Source organism: Somniosus microcephalus, chromosome 6 (assembly GCF_052327205.1).
Source record: "Somniosus microcephalus isolate GS21.2 chromosome 6, FLI_Smic_1.0, whole genome shotgun sequence".
In the NCBI taxonomy this organism is placed as follows: Eukaryota; Metazoa; Chordata; class Chondrichthyes; order Squaliformes; family Somniosidae; genus Somniosus; species Somniosus microcephalus.
The window spans coordinates 169,522,297-169,539,769 of record NC_140992.1 but is presented as its reverse complement, the minus strand read 5'-3'; the positions used below and the strand labels follow the sequence as shown (position 1 = coordinate 169,539,769).

Genomic DNA, 17,473 nt, shown 5'->3' with positions numbered 1-17,473 from the left:
GGCTTTCAAAAGGGAATTGGATAAGTACCTGAAGGATAAAAATTTGCAGGGCTATGGGGAAAGGGCGGGGGAGTGGCACTAGCTGAAGTGCTCTTGCAGAGAGCTGGTGCAGGCTTGATGGGCCGAATGGCCTGCTTCGTAACCATTCTATGATTCTACCTCATTTGTGGTCATTTGAACAGGGCAGCTGGGTGATACTGATGTTTCTTTGCCCTAAGAAGCAATAGCACCATCTGCATCAACTCCTGCCTTCCTCCTGCTGCTGGGCACCCCGTCAGCATTGGTTCAAAACCCGTGAGGGACCGGCCACTGAGCAGCAGTGAGGTTTTCTTATATTTGTTCCTGGATGTGGGTGTCGCTGGCAGTGCCAGCATTTATTGGCAATCCCTAATTGCCCTGGTTGTTGAAGCCCTGTCTTATCTGGTTCTGAACATGGTGAATGCATAGAAGAAAGACTGCTGTAGCTTGAAATCCAAAGGGCTTGAAGTCCAAAGGGCTCTGAATATATAATTCATTAAGAAAGCTATAGCAGAACTTGGGAGGTTTGCCAAGGTGACTCTGCTATGCTAAAGAGGGCCATGACCATGCTCTCCATTGTGGCCTTCAGCTTGGTCAACATAGTACAGAGGCAGTTTCTGTATACTTTCCCTCTGTCCCTCTGTCCTGGTAACCCAAACTTAAACTAAAGTGTTTTAATATGCCTTGATCATAAAATTAAATGAAATGGGAGCAGAACTTATCTTAGCCACCTTCCAGCAAACTTCTCAGGTTAGGTGAGTAAGTGAGACAATATTTACTTACAGTCACTTGTATCCAGGCTGCTTTTCATTGGAGGTTGGTCCTTCTATGCTGCATCATTAAATCCTGGATAATGTGCTCAAATTTCTGGAATGGAACTTGAACCCACAACATTCTGACTCAGAGATGAGAGTGCTACCAACTGAGCCACAACTGACTCCTAGCTGAGCTGATTGTGTCCGTATCCAATGTTCGAAAACCGCCATATTTTCCAGCCGGAGTCACTGCATAGTGATCAGTAGCAGCAACCGTGGCTGATTCGTCACCTCCCTAGCCTGAATTTACAGAAGCCATTCGTGGTGCTACCACAGCTGGGATCGGAAATTCATACCCATTGCATTTGCTGCCACATAACACTCTCTGATATATTATAAACCTGACCAGCGTAATACTGCTGCAATTACAGCTTATTTCATTGATAAAATGCACTACTGTTACATAGTGGGGGATGGAAATTCTACAGTCTCCCACTCTGGGAGACCGGTGGAGGGCCCAGGGCATGGTGGGAGATTGTTGGAGGGCCCAGGGCATGGTGGGAGACTGGTGGAGCCCCAGGGCATGGTGGGAGACCGGTGGAGGGCCCAGGGCATGGTGGGAGACCGGTGGAGCCCCAGGGCATGGTGGGAGACCGGTGGAGGGCCCAGGACATGGTGGGAGATTGTTAGAGGGCCCAGGGCATGGTGGGAGACCGGTGGAGCCCCAGGGCATGGTGGGAGACCGGTGGAGGCCCCAAGGCATGGTGGGAGACCGGTGGAGCCCCGGGGCATGGTGGGAGACTGGTGGAGGGCCCAGGGCATGGTGGGAGACCGGTGGAGCCCCAGGGCATGGTGGGAGACCGGTGGAGGGCCCAGGGCATGGTGGGAGATTGTTAGAGGGCCCAGGGCATGGTGGGAGACCAGTGGAGCCCCAGGGCATGGTGGGAGACTGGTGGATGCCCCAAGGCATGGTGGGAGACCGGTGGAGCCCCAGGGCATGGTGGGAGACCGGTGGATGCCCCAAGGCATGGTGGGAGACCGCTGGAGGGCCCAGGGCATGGTGGGAGATTGTTAGAGGGCCCAGGGCATGGTGGGAGACCGGTGGAGCCCCAGGGCGTGGTGGGAGACCGGTGGAGCCCCAGTGCATGGTGGGAGACCGGTGGAGCCCCAGGGCATGGTGGGAGATTGCTGGAGGCCCCAAGGCATGGTGGGAGACCGGTGGAGCCCCAGGGCATGGTGGGAGACCGGTGGAGCCTCAGGGCATGGTGGGAGACCGGTGGAGGCCCCAAGGCATGGTGGGAGACCGGTGGAGGCCCCAAGGCATGGTGGGAGACCGGTGGAGGGCCCAGGGCATGGTGGGAGATTGCTGGAGGCCCCAGGGCATGGTGGGAGACCGGTGGAGGCCCCAAGGCATGGTGGGAGACCTGTGGAGCCCCAGGGCATGGTGGGAGACCGGTGGAGGCCCCAAGGCATGGTGGGAGACCGGTGGAGGGCCCAGGGCATGGTGGGAGATTGCTGGAGGCCCCAGGGCATGGTGGGAGACCGGTGGAGGCCACAAGGCATGGTGGGAAACCGGTGGAGGCCCCAAGGCATGGTGGGAGACCGGTAGAGCCCCAAGGCATGGTGGGAGATTGCTGGAGGCCCCAAGGCATGGTGGGAGACCGGTGGAGCCCCAGGGCATGGTGGGAGATTGCTGGAGGCCCCAAGGCATGGTGGGAGACCGGTGGAGCCCCAGGGCATGGTGGGAGACCAGTGGAGGCCCCAAGGCATGGTGGGAGACCGGTGGAGGCCCCAAGGCATGGTGGGTGACCGGTGGAGCCCCAGGGCATGGTGGGTGACCGGTTGAGGCCCCAAGGCATGGTGGGAGACTGGTGGAGGCCTCAGGGCATGGTGGGAGACCGATGGAGCCCCAAGGCATAGTGGGAGACCGGTGGAGCCTCAGGGCATGGTGGGTGACCGGTGGAGCCTCAGGGCATGGTGGGTGACCAGTGGAGGCCTCAGGGCATGGTGGGAGACTGAAGGAGCCCCAAGGCATGGTCGGAGACCGGTAGAGCCCCAGGGCATGGTGGGAGACCGGTGGAGCCCCAGGGCATGGTGGGAGACCGGTGAAGGCCCCAGGGCATGGTGGGAGACCGGTGAAGGCCCCGGGGCATGGTGGGAGACCGGTGGAGCCCCAGGGCATGGTGGGAGACCGGTGGAGGCCCCAAGGCATGGTGGGAGACCAGTGGAGGCCCCAAGGCATGGTGGGAGACCGGTGGAGGCCTCAAGGCATGGTGGGAAATTGCTGACAGCCCCAAGGCATAGTGGGAGATTGCTGGAGGCCCCAGGGTATGGTGGGAGATTGCTGGAGGCCCCAGGGCATGGTGGGAGATTGCTGGAGGCCCCAGGGCATGGTGGGAGATTGCTGGAGATCCCAGGGCATGGTGGGAGATTGCTGGAGGCCTCAGGGCATGGTGGGAGACCGGTGGAGGCCTCGCAGAATTTCATGTTACCTGCAAGAATGGAGTAGATAGGTTAGATACGGAAAACTGATGTTTCCCAATACCTGGTTAGAATATTCAGCATTTTTGGCCCATCTGCAAGTGACTCCAGAAAAACTGAGACTACACCCAAATGATGCCAAACTCACTCCCTATCAAAATTTATAGCAATATAGCCAGTGTTAACCTTCATATTGGCATTAAATCTAGATGGTGTATGCGTGTGGCATCGTGACCCATCATTGGGATTGACACCTGTGTAAAGATCACAGCACTTGTGGGGTGTGACTGCTGCAAAAGCACCCTTCATAGCAGAAAGAGCTAATTACATTTTTCTGCAGTGCAGCAAGGTGATGGTTAAGCTTACCTGTTGATGTGCAGTACATTGACCAGTGGAAGTTTAGTCGATGCTTGAAGGGAGGGATGGAATTTTCTGTAAAACCAGAAAATGGTGTGATTTTGCTGCGTTGGGAGTCTTGTGCTGCTTTGCTCGTCACTGATTGATGTTGGCGCGCTCTGATTGAAAAGCGCTTATTTATGTTTATGGAATTAAGAATTCCTTTCTTTTGTTGGTTTTGTACACTTACTCATTTTCGATTTTCTGTATCTGACCTTCACAGTACGACGCCCTGCTGCAGATGGAGGCTGATCGCTTACTAATTAAGGAGTGCAATCTGGCACAAGAGTTGATTCTTTCTTCCTGCAGAATTGCGTCTGGGACAAGTGAACGTGCATGCAGGGTTTTCTCTAGGTAAGATTACTTGTAATTAGTAAATTTGGAGTTCCTACCTCATCAACACCATTAACGTTCCCTCAGCAGTGCACTTCACTTCACTTCATTAATACTGCCATTGTTGCAATCAGTGCCATTCTTTGCTCAATTTACTGGATAATAAGCTTTGAGTTATTACCACGAAGAGTTTCCCCTCCAGAGGCAAGAGGGACTGCACTATCGGAAGTGCCGTCTTTTGGATAAGGCGTTAAATCGAGGCCCCGTCTTCCCTCTCAGGTGGGCGTAAAAGATCCCACTGCACTATTTCGAAGAAGAGCAGGGGAGTTCTACCTGGTACAAAAAGAAAATACTGCAGATGCTGGAAACCTGAAATAAAAACAGAAAATGCTGGAGATACTCAGCAGGTCAGGCAGCATCTGTGAAGAGAGAAACAGAGTTAACGTTTCAGGTCGATGACCTTTCGTCAGATGCTGCCTGACCTGCTGAGTATCTCCAGCATTTTCTGTTTTATTTCAGAGTTCTACCTGGTGTTCTGGACAATATTTATCATTCAACCAACAATTAAAAGCAGATTATCTGGTCATTATCACATTGCTGTTTGTGGAACCTAACTGTGCACAAATTGGCTGTCGCATTTCCAACATTACAACAGTGGCTACACTTCAGAAGTATTTCATTGGCTGTAAAGCACTTTGGGATGTCCTGAGGTTGTGAAAAGCACTGAATAAAAGAAAGACTTGCATTTATATAGCGCCTTTCACGACCACCAGACATCTCAAAGCGCTTTACAGCCAATTAAGTACTTTTGAAGTGTAGTGACTATTGTAATGTAGGAAACACGGCAGCCAATTTGTGCACAGCAAGCTGCCACAAACAGCAATGTGATAATGACTAGATAATCTGTTTTTGTTATGTTGATTGAGGGATAAATATTGGCCAGGACACTGGGGATAACTCCCATACTCTTCTTCGAAATAGTGCCATGGAATCTTTTACGTTCGCTTGAGACAGCAGACAGGGCCTCGGTTTAACATCTCATCCGAAAGACGGCACCTCCGACAATGCAGCACTCCTCAGTACTGCACTGGAGTGTCAGCCTAAACTTCTGTGCTCAAGTCCCTGGAGTGGGACTTGAATCCACAACCTTCTGATTCAAAGGTGAGAGTGCTACCCACTGAGCCACAGCTGACACAAGTCTTTCTTTCCTTTTTCCTGTCTTTGCACCCGGGGAATGCCTGTTCCCGGCGCAAAGTACAGAAGGAAGGGACAAATACCAGGGACAGCAGATCTCTGTCCCCTTTGCGTTGCCCAGGTTAAGGGCTATCACAGTAATGAAGGTGAATAGGGCTTTCCTGTATCTCCCGCCTCATTTTTCACTCATAATATCTTAAGGATACCCATTTTAAGATGATTAGAGAATTCAATTGGGTAGATAGAGAGAAACTATTTCCTCTGGTGGGGGTGTCCTAAACAAGAGGGCACTGACATGAATCTTGTCATTCATGTGGAAATGACTTATGAAATAATACTGGGCGGCCTGCTGGTGGCGCTGTCCAGGGAGAGTATAAATACTCGGGCATGGGCCCAGCTTGCTCAGGACATTCTTTAAAAGTAACTAGTAAAGGACATAACTAGATCTCCATGTTGAAAAACAGTTGATTAAAGCCTTGTTTAATACTTAGACCAAGTGCTTAGTAGCTTTCTTACGTCAATTTAATCAACTGCAACCTGCTCCACGCTCTGAGTGATTTGGGAACTGACAGCTATGATTCAAACTGTAGAAGGGAACTCGGATGTAGTAATCAATCCATCATGGAGAAACTACTCAGACCCGCCCATCTCGACCTGGACCCGAATTCACTTACAGCTGCTAAGGTATGGAAACACTGGTATCGTACCTTCAGCAACTTCCTCGAGGAGTGTGGTGAGAATGTTCCTAATAAGTTACGAATGCTTGCCAATTATGTATCCCCTCATGTGTTTGACTTTATCGAAGACTGTGTAGACTATGACTCAGCTATCCAAACACTACAACTATATGTTAAGGTCCCAAACAAAATTTTTGCTCGGCACCTACTGGCCACAACTCGACAACAACCCGGGGTATCACTTGACGAATTCCTTCAAGAGCTTCGCAGGCTCAGCAAAGATTGTAACCTTAAAGCTGTCTCAGCTGAGCAGTACCAGGAGGAATTAATTTGTGACTTTTATTAACGGAATTGCTTCTCCCCTCATACGCCAGCGTCTGTTGGAGAATAAAACCCTCGGGTTACTAGCTGCCTATAACCAGGCATATTCTCTGGACTTAGCTCAAAAAAAATCAGATGCCTATTTTTTACCATATGAACGGACTGCTGCTACCACTTTTAGTGACTCCCCCGGTAAGCCTCAGGCGGAAGCCCTCACTGATGACGACCCTACCCTAGTGGCATCTTGGCAATCTAAAAAGAAGTGTTTCTTCTGTGGAGGTGCATTCCATTATAGGAAATTTTCTCCTGCTCGTAATGCAACCTGCAATCATTGCAGTAAGAAAGGTCACTTTTCTAAAGTATGCCGGTCAAGAGCCTCTACTAGTGTTGCAGCTGCTATCTATAAAACTGCTCCTCCCCCAAGAGCCACTACTAGTGTTACAGCTGCTATCTATAAAACTACTCCTCCCCCAAGAGCCACTACTAGTGTTACAGCTGTTTTTCCCCAAAGCCTGTCCCATGCAGCCACGAGGGTTTCAGTAAATGGACATATTTTGAGTGCATTAATCGGCTCATGTAGCTCTGACAGCTTCATCAGTGAGCAGGGTGTCAGTAAGTTAAAACTGCGTATTTACCCCTCGGACCAGCTATTCCGCCAGATCAACCCGGGGAATAGAGCGCTCCCCCTGGGATGGCCACCCGAAGCCAGGACGCCAGTCAGTCACTGACTACTGAGCAGGGTGAAGCCAGCTCTGCGCCTGTGGGGGCCCACACCCAGAGCCATGATCTCCCCAGTCCTCCTCAGGTCGATCAAGGCGACACGGACTCTGCCATCCCACCGGTATGAACCAAGCGACCCAGGGACCAAAACACGGAGACGTGCCTTCCAGCCTCCAACGGAGATCCAAACAACTGTGTCTATTCTTAGTCTGATTAATTCGGTAGAAGCAAGCCACCGGAATTCCAATCTTTCAGGCGGGAAGAATGACATGAACCTTGTCATTCATGTGGAAATGACTTATGAAATAATACTGGGCGGCCTGCTGGTGGCGCTGTCCAGGGAGAGTATAAATACTCGGGCATGTGCCCAGCTTGCTCAGGACATTCCTTAACAGGAACTAGTGAAGGACACAACTAGATCTCCATGTTGAAAAACAGTTGATTAAAGCCTTGTTTAATACTTGGACCAAGTGCCTAGTAGTTTTCTTACATCAGGCACAACCTTAAAATTAGAGCTAGGCCATTCAGGGGTGATGTCAGAAAACTTCTTCACACAAAGGGTAGTAGAAATCTGGAACTCTTCCCCCACCCCACAACCCCCAAATAAAGCTGTTGAGGATGGCGGGCAATTGAAAATGTCAAAACTGAGATTGATAGATTATTGTTAGGTAAGGGTATTAAGGAATATGGAGCTAAGGCGGGTAGATGGAGTTAAGATGCAGGTTAATTATGATCTAATTGAATGGTGGAACAGGCTTGAGGGGCTGAATGGCGTGCTCCTGCTCCTCCTCCTCCTCCTCCTGTTCCTGCTCCTAAGTGAGCCGTAAGCCCTGTGGCCAACCCCTCTTGGAGAGGAGCAGGCAGCAAAGACCAGAGGACCCAAGGTAAAACCCTTTTTCTTTCAAAGTTAGGGAACAGCACTGGATGCCTTCTGGCTATTCTGTCTTATGACAGGTAAAGTCAATTCAGGGCTCTAAGATGTGTCAAATTGTTAATATGCTATGTTGCACTTATAGTAAGGTCTCGTGTGGATTTTTAAAAATGTATGTTTGCATCTCTGAAGTGGAGAGGAGAGATGGTTTTGCCTCCATTAAACTAAATAAGTGGAAAATTACAGGCTGGCGAATGCAGAAGCAGAGCTTCTGCCCCATGATGTATAGACTAGTGTGGGTTAAGTCAGCCACTGTTGGTTTAAAAGCTGCTGTCATTGCATAGTTTGGCTAGTGTATATTTGTATTCACAAGTCAGGTTGGTGGCAATGGGGAGAAGAGAAGAAAAGGAAGTCATAGAAAGAGATAGAACTGAGAGAGAAGCTGAGGCCCAAGCAGAGAGGGGCAATAACCAAAGAGACAATACAGATTGCCAGGAATTAGCCGCCACACGTGCACAGAGGCAAGGTAAAGGGAGCTGGTCCATTGGGGAATGAGAAAGATCAAGTTGTAGGATTTAGTTATCTGCAGCAGTTTAAAGGGGAAAGCATCATCATTGCCATTTTTACTGCAGCGATAAAAGTTCAGAGAAGACATCGGCCGGGTCTGTAGGAGAGCAGATATTCTCCTTTTCTGTAGGAGAGCAGGTAGACTCCATTTCTGTAGGTGGGTAGATGGACCATTTCTGTAGAAGTGATGTAGAAGAGGGAGATCCTGTTTGGTGTGGAGTACCACAGAGTTCCCAGAAGAGCTGCTTAGGAAACAGAAAGAGGTGGCCAGGGTATTCTGTGCCATCTTGGGCAGTGGAATCCACTCACAGCATGCATAGGACAAAGGAGGATGATTAGACTCCCAATCCTGTAACATGTGGAGGTCCAAGGGACGTCTGTAGTGGAGAACTCCATGACTTATGCCCTAAGTGTCATTTTTTTCCATTGATTCTCCGACTGCTGCTATAGAGGCCTGGAGTGTCAGATTGGAATGGGCTGTCTTTTCCAGCCTCCAAACAATTGGGGCTCAGTTACATACAAGCATCATTTGGGCTTCACTGATTCCTTTAAGACTGGTACAAGTTTAGAGAGTTGACTTAGATAATCACTCTGATACACTGTACTAATCTCTTTCAGAAGCAGTCTGATCATCTTATATTTGGGGTGCGTCCGTATTGCCTATATCTAACCATGTGATAGTTTAACCAGATATTTGTGTCTTTCCGAAATGCCCCATGTGTGCCCCACCAACCTTTTTGAAAACATATGCAGAACAACAGTTATGATTGAATCCAATGAGTACAACTTCTTATAACAATACAAAAATAACAAACATACAATGCTTCCCCACATCAACGGGTTATCATAATTAACTTAAACAATGTTACTCCTAACTAATCTTCTGCATTTGCCTTCTGAGCCTGGCTAAGACTGCCCTTGCAAGCTTTTAAAAACCGGACTGACTTCCTGTGTCTCTGTCTCGTTTTATATCATCACATGTTCACAAAGGGTAGGCCTTCCAGATCACCTCTGCTGATCACCTCTGCTGATCACCCGGGACCAGAGACTTCCAAACGCAATGGTTGAGATGTGTAGCAATTGCCAATACAGGCTAACAAATTCCTTCTTATTTACAGTTTATAGGAAAACCACATCAAAGCTCTCATTTTAAACATGTTTGCTCTCAGTGCCTCTTACCACATTTTGCATACACTTTGCTTCAAAACGTAATATTTTAAACTAACCCTTTTCTTCAAATCCTTTCTGTGGAAAAGTTATAAAAAAAAATCTCAAAGCATGACAAGGACTGTTGGATCTATTTTTCTGCTGATCAGTGGCCACATACTGAGCCAGTGCCCAGTACCAGTGGCATGACAGGAGTGGCCATGGATGGCATGATATGTGATCCTTCCTGCCAATCCCTATAATTCCTGCATGTAGCAGAAGGAATGCAGGGCAAGGCTGCTAATATGTGGTATAATAGGTGCAACCAGCAGCAGGTCCATCTCCTGATTAAGTTGTCATGAGCCGAATAGTATTTTAATCTCAGAAGATTCCTACTGTAGCACAATAGCCAGCACACTCATGCACTCCCACCCCTGAAGCACCATCTAGGAGAAGCACAAGGCAACATTAGGACCATGTACATCATACGCTGGCACCAGGTGAAAGCACCATGGTAAGAAGCATGAAGCACACGCAGTGATGGTTCCACTCAGCTTTTTGGCCCCATGCATTTGCAGCCATTCCAGTGAATTCCTGCTGTAATTTTGGTGGGAGTCTTGGAATGCCCGTACAATCAGCCGGAACACAGGTCCTGTTTGTAGAGTGACGTTTCTATGATATTCTTCTGAGGGCAGAGCTTCTTCCTGCCACTACAAAACCATTAATGTAAGCAGATGTGGCCAGGGACTCCCAAAGCCAGGGGTTTTTGCATCCCAGCCCTCAAGTGGGAACTGGTGCAGGATTGGTGCATATTTGCCCGGTGAGATCGCAACGGGGCAAATGTGGAACTTACCTGGCAGTCCAGTTTGGGTTCCGCCATACCACTCGGCTGCAGACCTCATTACAGCCTTGGTGCAAACATGGACAAAGGAGCTGAATTCCAGAGGTGAGGTAAGAGTGACTGCCCTTCACATCAAGGCAGCATTTGACGGAGTGTAGCATCAAGGAGCCCTAGTAAAATTGAAGTCAATGGGCATCGGGGGGAAAACTCTCCACTGGCTGGAGTCATACCTAGCACAAAGGTTGGAGGTCGATCATCAAAGCCCCAGGATATCGCTGCAGGAGTTCCTCAGGGCAGTGTCCTAGGCCCAACCATCTTCAGCTGCTTTATCAATGATCTTCTCTCCATCATAAGGTCAGAAGTGGGGATGTTTGCTGATGACTGCACAGTGTTCAGTGCCATTCGCAACTCCTCAGATAATGAAGCAGTCCATGTCCGCATGCAGTAAGACCTGGATGACATTCAGGCTTGGGCTGATAAGTGGCAGGGAACATTCGCGCCACACAAGTGCCAGGCAATGACTATCTCCAACAAGTGAGCATCTAACCATTGCCCCTTGACATTCAATGGCATTATCATCGCCGAATCCCCCACCATCAATATCCTGGAGGTCACCAGTGACCAGAGACTTAACTGAACCAGCCACATAAATACTGTGGCAACAAGAGCAGGTCAGAGGCTAGGTATTCTGTGGCGAGTGTCTCACCTCCTGACTCCCCAAAGCCTTTCCACCATCTACAAGGCACAAGTCAGGAGTGTGATGGAATACTTTCCACTTGCCTGAGTGAGTGCAGCTCCAACAACACTCAAGAAGCTCGACACCATCCAAGATTGTAGTGTATGTACCCGTCTACCTTTAAGGAAACTATTGTATGTAACCGTTCACCTTTAAGAGAACTACTTTAGGTGTGGCACTACTTGTTTGGCTTCTGTATACTGTAATACCGACAGTGACCACACCAGTATATAAGTGTTGTGGCAGGATTGCTGGGGCAGATTCGCCCTGACCTTCGAATAGTAAAGACCTGTTTGTTTGTTACTCCTGAAGTCTGTGTCGTTATTAACAGTACAACCCACAGACTTTACAGTGGCGACGAGTTCGATCGTACCCTGCGGCAAGACTACCAAAGCAACTAAAGAGCGTCGAAGAGAGGCAACCGCCCCCGTCGTTATGCTGGGAGAAAACACGAGGCTGCAGCAATAGAAAGGAAGAAGACTTAGCAACAAAAGCTTCCAGCAGCAACAGGCACTGACTACCCTTCTACCACGGTGCGGAGTGAGCCGATCAGCAGGAAACAAGGCGGCCGCGGAGACTGTGAGTAGGGGAAAGTGTAACGAAATCCGGAGGATAAGGGCTGTGCACTCGACCACGGTCGAGGGGGAGCAGAGCTGGTCAGGAAGTCGGGTCCAACGGCGTCGTGAGATAGCCGGACCGCGATCGGCGGGAAAAGCCGGGCAGCGACCGAAGCCACGAAGCACTGAGACCGGGAGCAGGCGCGGGAAGAGAGAAACTCAGCCGCAGCCGGGGAGGGAAGCACCGGACTGCGTGAGGGCTGGGAGGCGAACGGGAGCCGAGCATGTGGGAGAGGCAGAGCCGACCAAAGGAGGCTGCGCGAGAGCCAGTCCAGCGGCTGAACTGTTCTCCACCAACGGGGTACCCAGCGCCGGTAGAGCCGAACGTGTGGGAGAGAGACGGAGCCGAGCAAGGGGAGAGGGACTGCGTGAGAGCCAGTCCAGCGGCTGAACTGTTCTCCGCCAACGGGGTACCCAGCGCCGGTAGAGCCGAACGTGTGGGAGAGAGAGACAGAGCCGAGCAAGGGGAGAGAGACTGCGCGAGAGCCAGTCCAGCGGCTGAACTGTTATCCGTGAACGGGGTGTACCCAGCGCCGGTAGAGCCGTGCGAGCGGGAGAGAGAGACAGAGCCGAGCAAGGGGAGAGAGACTGCGCGAGAGCCAGTCCAGCGGCTGAACTGTTATCCGTGAACGGGGTGTACCCAGCGCCGGTAGAGCCGTGCGAGCGGGAGAGAAAGACAGAGCCGAGTAAGGGGAGCTGTGCGGAAGCCAGCCAGCGGCTGAACCTGTCCACTGTGGGGAAAGCGTACCCCTTCCACCAGGGAAGAAACGCGGGAAGCTGCCATTAGGCGGAGAAGACGACAGAAGCGGGAAACCGCCATTGAAGTGGGCGGGGAGAGAAGGAAAGAGCGGGAAACCGCCATTTTCGCGGGAAAACCGCCATCTTAACTGCCATTGAAGTGGGCGGAGAGAGAAGGAAAGAGCGGGAAACCGCCATTTTCGCGGGAAAAACCGCCATCTTAGAAATAAACAAATAAATAAGAATACTTAAAGAAATACTTGTGCTGCTCCCAAGGAAAGAAAGATGCCTAAGCGAGGGAATATTAACGATTTTAATTCTGAGATAGAAGACTGGGCCACGTACGTGGAACGCATAGAGATTTATTGTGAAGCCAACAAAATAGAGGAAGACGACAAGACGATAACATTGCTAAACTCGATGGGGGCAAAAACATACGGGCTCTTGAAGCATCTAATAGCACCAGATAAACCGGCGGATCAGACTTTCGAAGAGATTGTGGCTGTGCTGAAGGACCACTTGAACCCCACACCGTTGATGCTGGCTGAACGTTTCAAATTCTATGCAAGAACGCAGAGGAAAGACGAAAGTAACGCGGAATACTTGGTCGAACTGCGTAGGCTGGCGAAATACTGCCAGTTCGGAGGGAATCTGACAGAGGCACTGCGAGACAAGTTCGTATGTGGATTGTCCAAAGAAGGGACGCAAAAGCGACTACTGGAAGAGAACGACCTCACACTAGACAGGGCTGTTCTTATAGCTGCATCGCATGAAGCCGCAGCGAAAGGAACGGCAGAAATGCAGCTGAAGGCGGCGGCACTCGGGGTGGACCAAATTACCTCGAATACACCAAAATGCTATCGTTGTGGGAAGACAACGCACGACCAGAATCAATGCTGGTTTAAGAACCAAGAATGTAGGAAATGTGGCAAACTGGGTCACATCGCAAAGGTATGCCGGTCAGGGAAGAAGACCAACAACCAAAGTAAGCCACCACAAGAAAAGTACAGCAAGGTACACAAGGTGGCTGAGAAGAGTTCAGACGAACAGAATTCAGACTCAGACCCAAACAACCAGGAGCTGGGTAGTCTGAGAATTCACAATGTGGGGAGGGAAGCTGATCTACAAACTATCTGGGTCATGCTAAGAATAGCTGGAATCCAAGTAAGAATGGAGTTGGACACTGGATCAGCTCTATCAGTCATCAATCGAAGGGACTACCACCGGCTATTCTCTCACATACCCTTAAGGAATACCAAGTTCGTATTACAGACATACACGGGGCATAAAGTATACCCCATGGGGAAGATAAGAGTCAAGGTGAGAGAGAGGGGTAAAGAACACCCAAGAATGAACTTGTACGTATTACCTGAGGGAGGACCACCACTTCTAGGACGGGAGTGGATTAAGAAAATAGACATGGAATGGCACTATCTAAAAGCCATCACGAGTGAGGACTCGGTATGAGCAATCAGCTCAGATTCTGGAACGGATGACGATAAGACTAACTCAAATATGGAAGACAAGGCTGAAATGGACTTGCCGACTATGGTGGAGAAAACGAAGACAGGCATAAAGGCTTATGCTACCGAGAAGGATAAAGCTTCAGAGCAGAACTCCAGGTTGACAGAGAATTCTGAGCCTGTCCAAGTTAAGGACTTATCCACGACGGAAGAACACAGAGCCCGGACTCAAACGTATCGCAAAATACAACAACAATTAGAACAGTTGAGTTACCGTCTCGTACAAGAGATGAAAACAATGGAACAATTCTGGGACACCGAATGGGAGAACCTGGAAAGACAACAGAGGCAGCTAGCTCAAGCTGAGAGCGACCATAGGGCCATCATGGCTAAGTATCGATCACATCTCCCTGATGCTGTTCAAGAGTTAGAATATTTGCAGAACGAAACAAATGAAGAGGAATCTTCAGGCAGCCAGGATTTTATCCCAGTTCCTCTCTACGACTCCTTACAAGCAGAGTGTAAGAAGTTGAAAGAACAGTATGAACAGGCCCAGGCTACAATTCTGGAGGGGGTTAACTCGGCAACCTCCGAAAAGCTAGTTTTAGTGAAAGCATATGAGCAACTAAAGGTTGAACATGAGCAAGAAGTCCAAAGGATGCAGGAAATGTTTGAGGAGCTCCAGGCCAAGACAGACTCATCGGTAGAGATTCCATCCATCGATGAAAAATTGGAGGTGGAAGACATGGCAGAACATGGAATCCAAGAGGTTCAAGAACTCATAAAAGTACTGAAGGAAACCCAAGACAAATATGAGGCGGAAATGACCAGGGTTCAACAACTTGAAGAACATAGTCAACTGGGAATCCGGGCAGTGGAAGGAAAGGCAACTGGAAGAGAAACAGAGACTGGAAGAATGGCCCCTGAACTGGAGCTAGAGAGCATCAAGGCGCAACTTCTTCGAGCGCTTAAAACCCAAGCACCAGAGGGAAAGGTGGATGAAATAGAGAAGAAGCTGATCCACAGTGTCCCCGGGGAAGAGTTAACGACCAGCCAACTCCTTCACAGGCGGAGTGACAAGACTCCACAAGGGGAACACGAGCTTCAGGCTTCAAAGGGAAGGAATTCGGAGCTTCCAAAAGGGATGGAGCTAGCTGAGGTGGCAACACAGCTTTTACAAGGATGCCAAAAGGACGCTGAATTACGTCAAATTGAACAGAAGAATGGGGAAACAGCTACTCCAGTAGAAGGAGTAAATAGCCGGATAACGCAATCCCCGATGGAAGGGAAGGTATTGAACTCACAAATGAGGACAGTAGTGAAGGAATGGCAGACAACCCAGGAAGAGCGTGATGAATATGAATGTATGAGGAAGTCTTTTCAAGAAAGATGTCTAGGGAAGGAACCACAGTCGGCTAACGTCCAGATGGGTAAGGAGGAAGTAGAAGGCCCTCTCGCTGGCCTAACTCAGGACGACCCCGAATATTACCATGACCTGTTGAGTGACACTGAATATTACGAGGATCTGGTCTGCCCAGTTTGTGAGGAAAACTCCCAAAGTGCTGAAATCAGGATGAAACACTTAAGGTCTAAGGAACATAGAGAGTTGGTGGCGCTACAGCTGGCAGCCGAGAAAGGAGCCCCGAGAGTCTCAAAAAGGCAGAAAAGAAAAAGAAGAGGCAGAAGACAATAACTATCTAAAATATTATCACTTCTACCAGCTCAGGAGGGGACCTACGAAAGGAGCTAAATTAGTTGAAAAGTGGGAAATTATCAAGACAGCCAGTTGGTTATAAAAGTCGGCACTGCCGGTTCAACAGGACGAAAGTTCAAGCTGTTACGTCAAGGAAAAGGCTATGGAGGAGTCACACTATCCATGTGAACCGGCTACACCAAAGAGATGTTGTTCGGACCAAGTCAAGATCGGAGACTGAATCTGTGAACTGTTCCCGCAGAGACTGACTTTGTGAACTGTTTCCCACCGAGATTATATCTGTAAAGTGTTTTATATGAAGTTGAAGATATGTATGTTAATGGGACTCTGTAAGTAATAAGCTAAAAAGGGAGGATTGTAGTGTATGTACCCGTCTACCTTTAAGGAAACTATTGTATGTAACCGTTCACCTTTAAGAGAACTACTTTAGGTGTGGCACTACTTGTTTGGCTTCTGTATACTGTAATACCGACAGTGACCACACCAGTATATAAGTGTTGTGGCAGGATTGCTGGGGCAGATTCGCCCTGACCTTCGAATAGTAAAGACCTGTTTGTTTGTTACTCCTGAAGTCTGTGTCGTTATTAACAGTACAACCCACAGACTTTACAAAGATAAAGGAGCACACTTGACTGGCACCCCATCCACCACCTTAAACATTCACTCCCTCCACCACCGGCGCACTGTGGCTGCAGTATGTACCATCTACAAGATGCAATGAAACAACTCACCAAGGCTTCTTCGGCAGCACCTCCCAAACCCGCGACCTCTACCACCTAGAAGGACAAGGGCAGCAGGCGCATGGGAGCACCATCACCTCCAAGTTCCCCTCCAAGTCACACACCATCCTGACTTGGAAGTGTATCTCCATTCCTTCATTGTCGCTGCATCAAAATTCTGGAACTCCCTACCTAACAGCACTGTGGGAGTACCTTCACCACACGGACTGCAGTGGTTCAAGAAAGTGGCTCACCACCACCCTCTCGAGGGCAACTAGGGATGGGCAATAAATGCTGGCCTTGCCAGCGACGCCCACATGAACGCATTAAAAAAAAGTTTTACATAGGATTTATGGTGCAGAAACAGGCCATTCGCCCCAATCAGTCCATGCCTGCGTTTATGCTCCACAGGAGCCTCCTCCCGTCTTACCTCATCTAAATCTATCAGCATAACCCCTCTATTCCCTTTTCCCTCATTTGCTTGTCTAGCTTCCCCTTAAATGCATCCATACTGTACTATTCGCTTCAACCACTCCCTGTGGTAGCGAGTTCCACATTCTCACCACTTTTTGGGTAAAGAAGTTTCTTCTGAATTCTCTATTGGATTTCTTGGTGACTGTCTTATATTGATGGCCTCTAGTTATGCTCTTCCCCATAAGTGGAAACATTCTCTCTCTATCCACTCTATCAAAATTTTTCATAATTTTAAAGACCTCTATTAGGTCACCCTTGACTATACCCCCCAATTTGGTGCCTTCTCTTTTCAAGAGAAAAGAGACCCAGCCTGTTCATCCTTTCCTGTTATGTCTACCCATGTATTTCTGGTATCATCCTTGTAAATCTTCACTGCACCCTCTCCAGTGCCTCTATATCCTTTTTATAATATGGTGATCAGAACTGTACGCAGTACACTTAAGTGTGGCCTAACCAAGGTTCGATACAGGTTTAGCATAACTTTGTGGCGGAGCCACCAAAGGACTCAGAGCAGTTGTACATAATTCCTTTAACAGCAATGTAGTTACTGTCTGTGCCTGTACCTTTAATTACACTGTTTGACTGTACAATGCCAGTTACCTTTACAGCACGTGATGACATCATGCCGTTAGTCACGTGATGCCCCAACGGCGAGAAGAACGTGATGACGTCATGACGTCACTCTCCTGATC

General features: G+C 49.2%; 1 protein-coding gene across 1 annotated transcript in view; it reads left to right on the top strand.

The window, feature by feature from the left end:
• The window catches only part of hydin (HYDIN axonemal central pair apparatus protein), a 946,920-nt gene that overhangs the window by 722,012 nt on the left and 207,435 nt on the right, over positions 1-17,473 (top strand). The window contains exon 27 of the mRNA XM_085992020.1: positions 3,874-4,004. Within this exon, the coding sequence (XP_085848146.1) occupies positions 3,874-4,004 (131 nt within the window). The remainder of the gene's footprint in view (positions 1-3,873; positions 4,005-17,473) is intronic.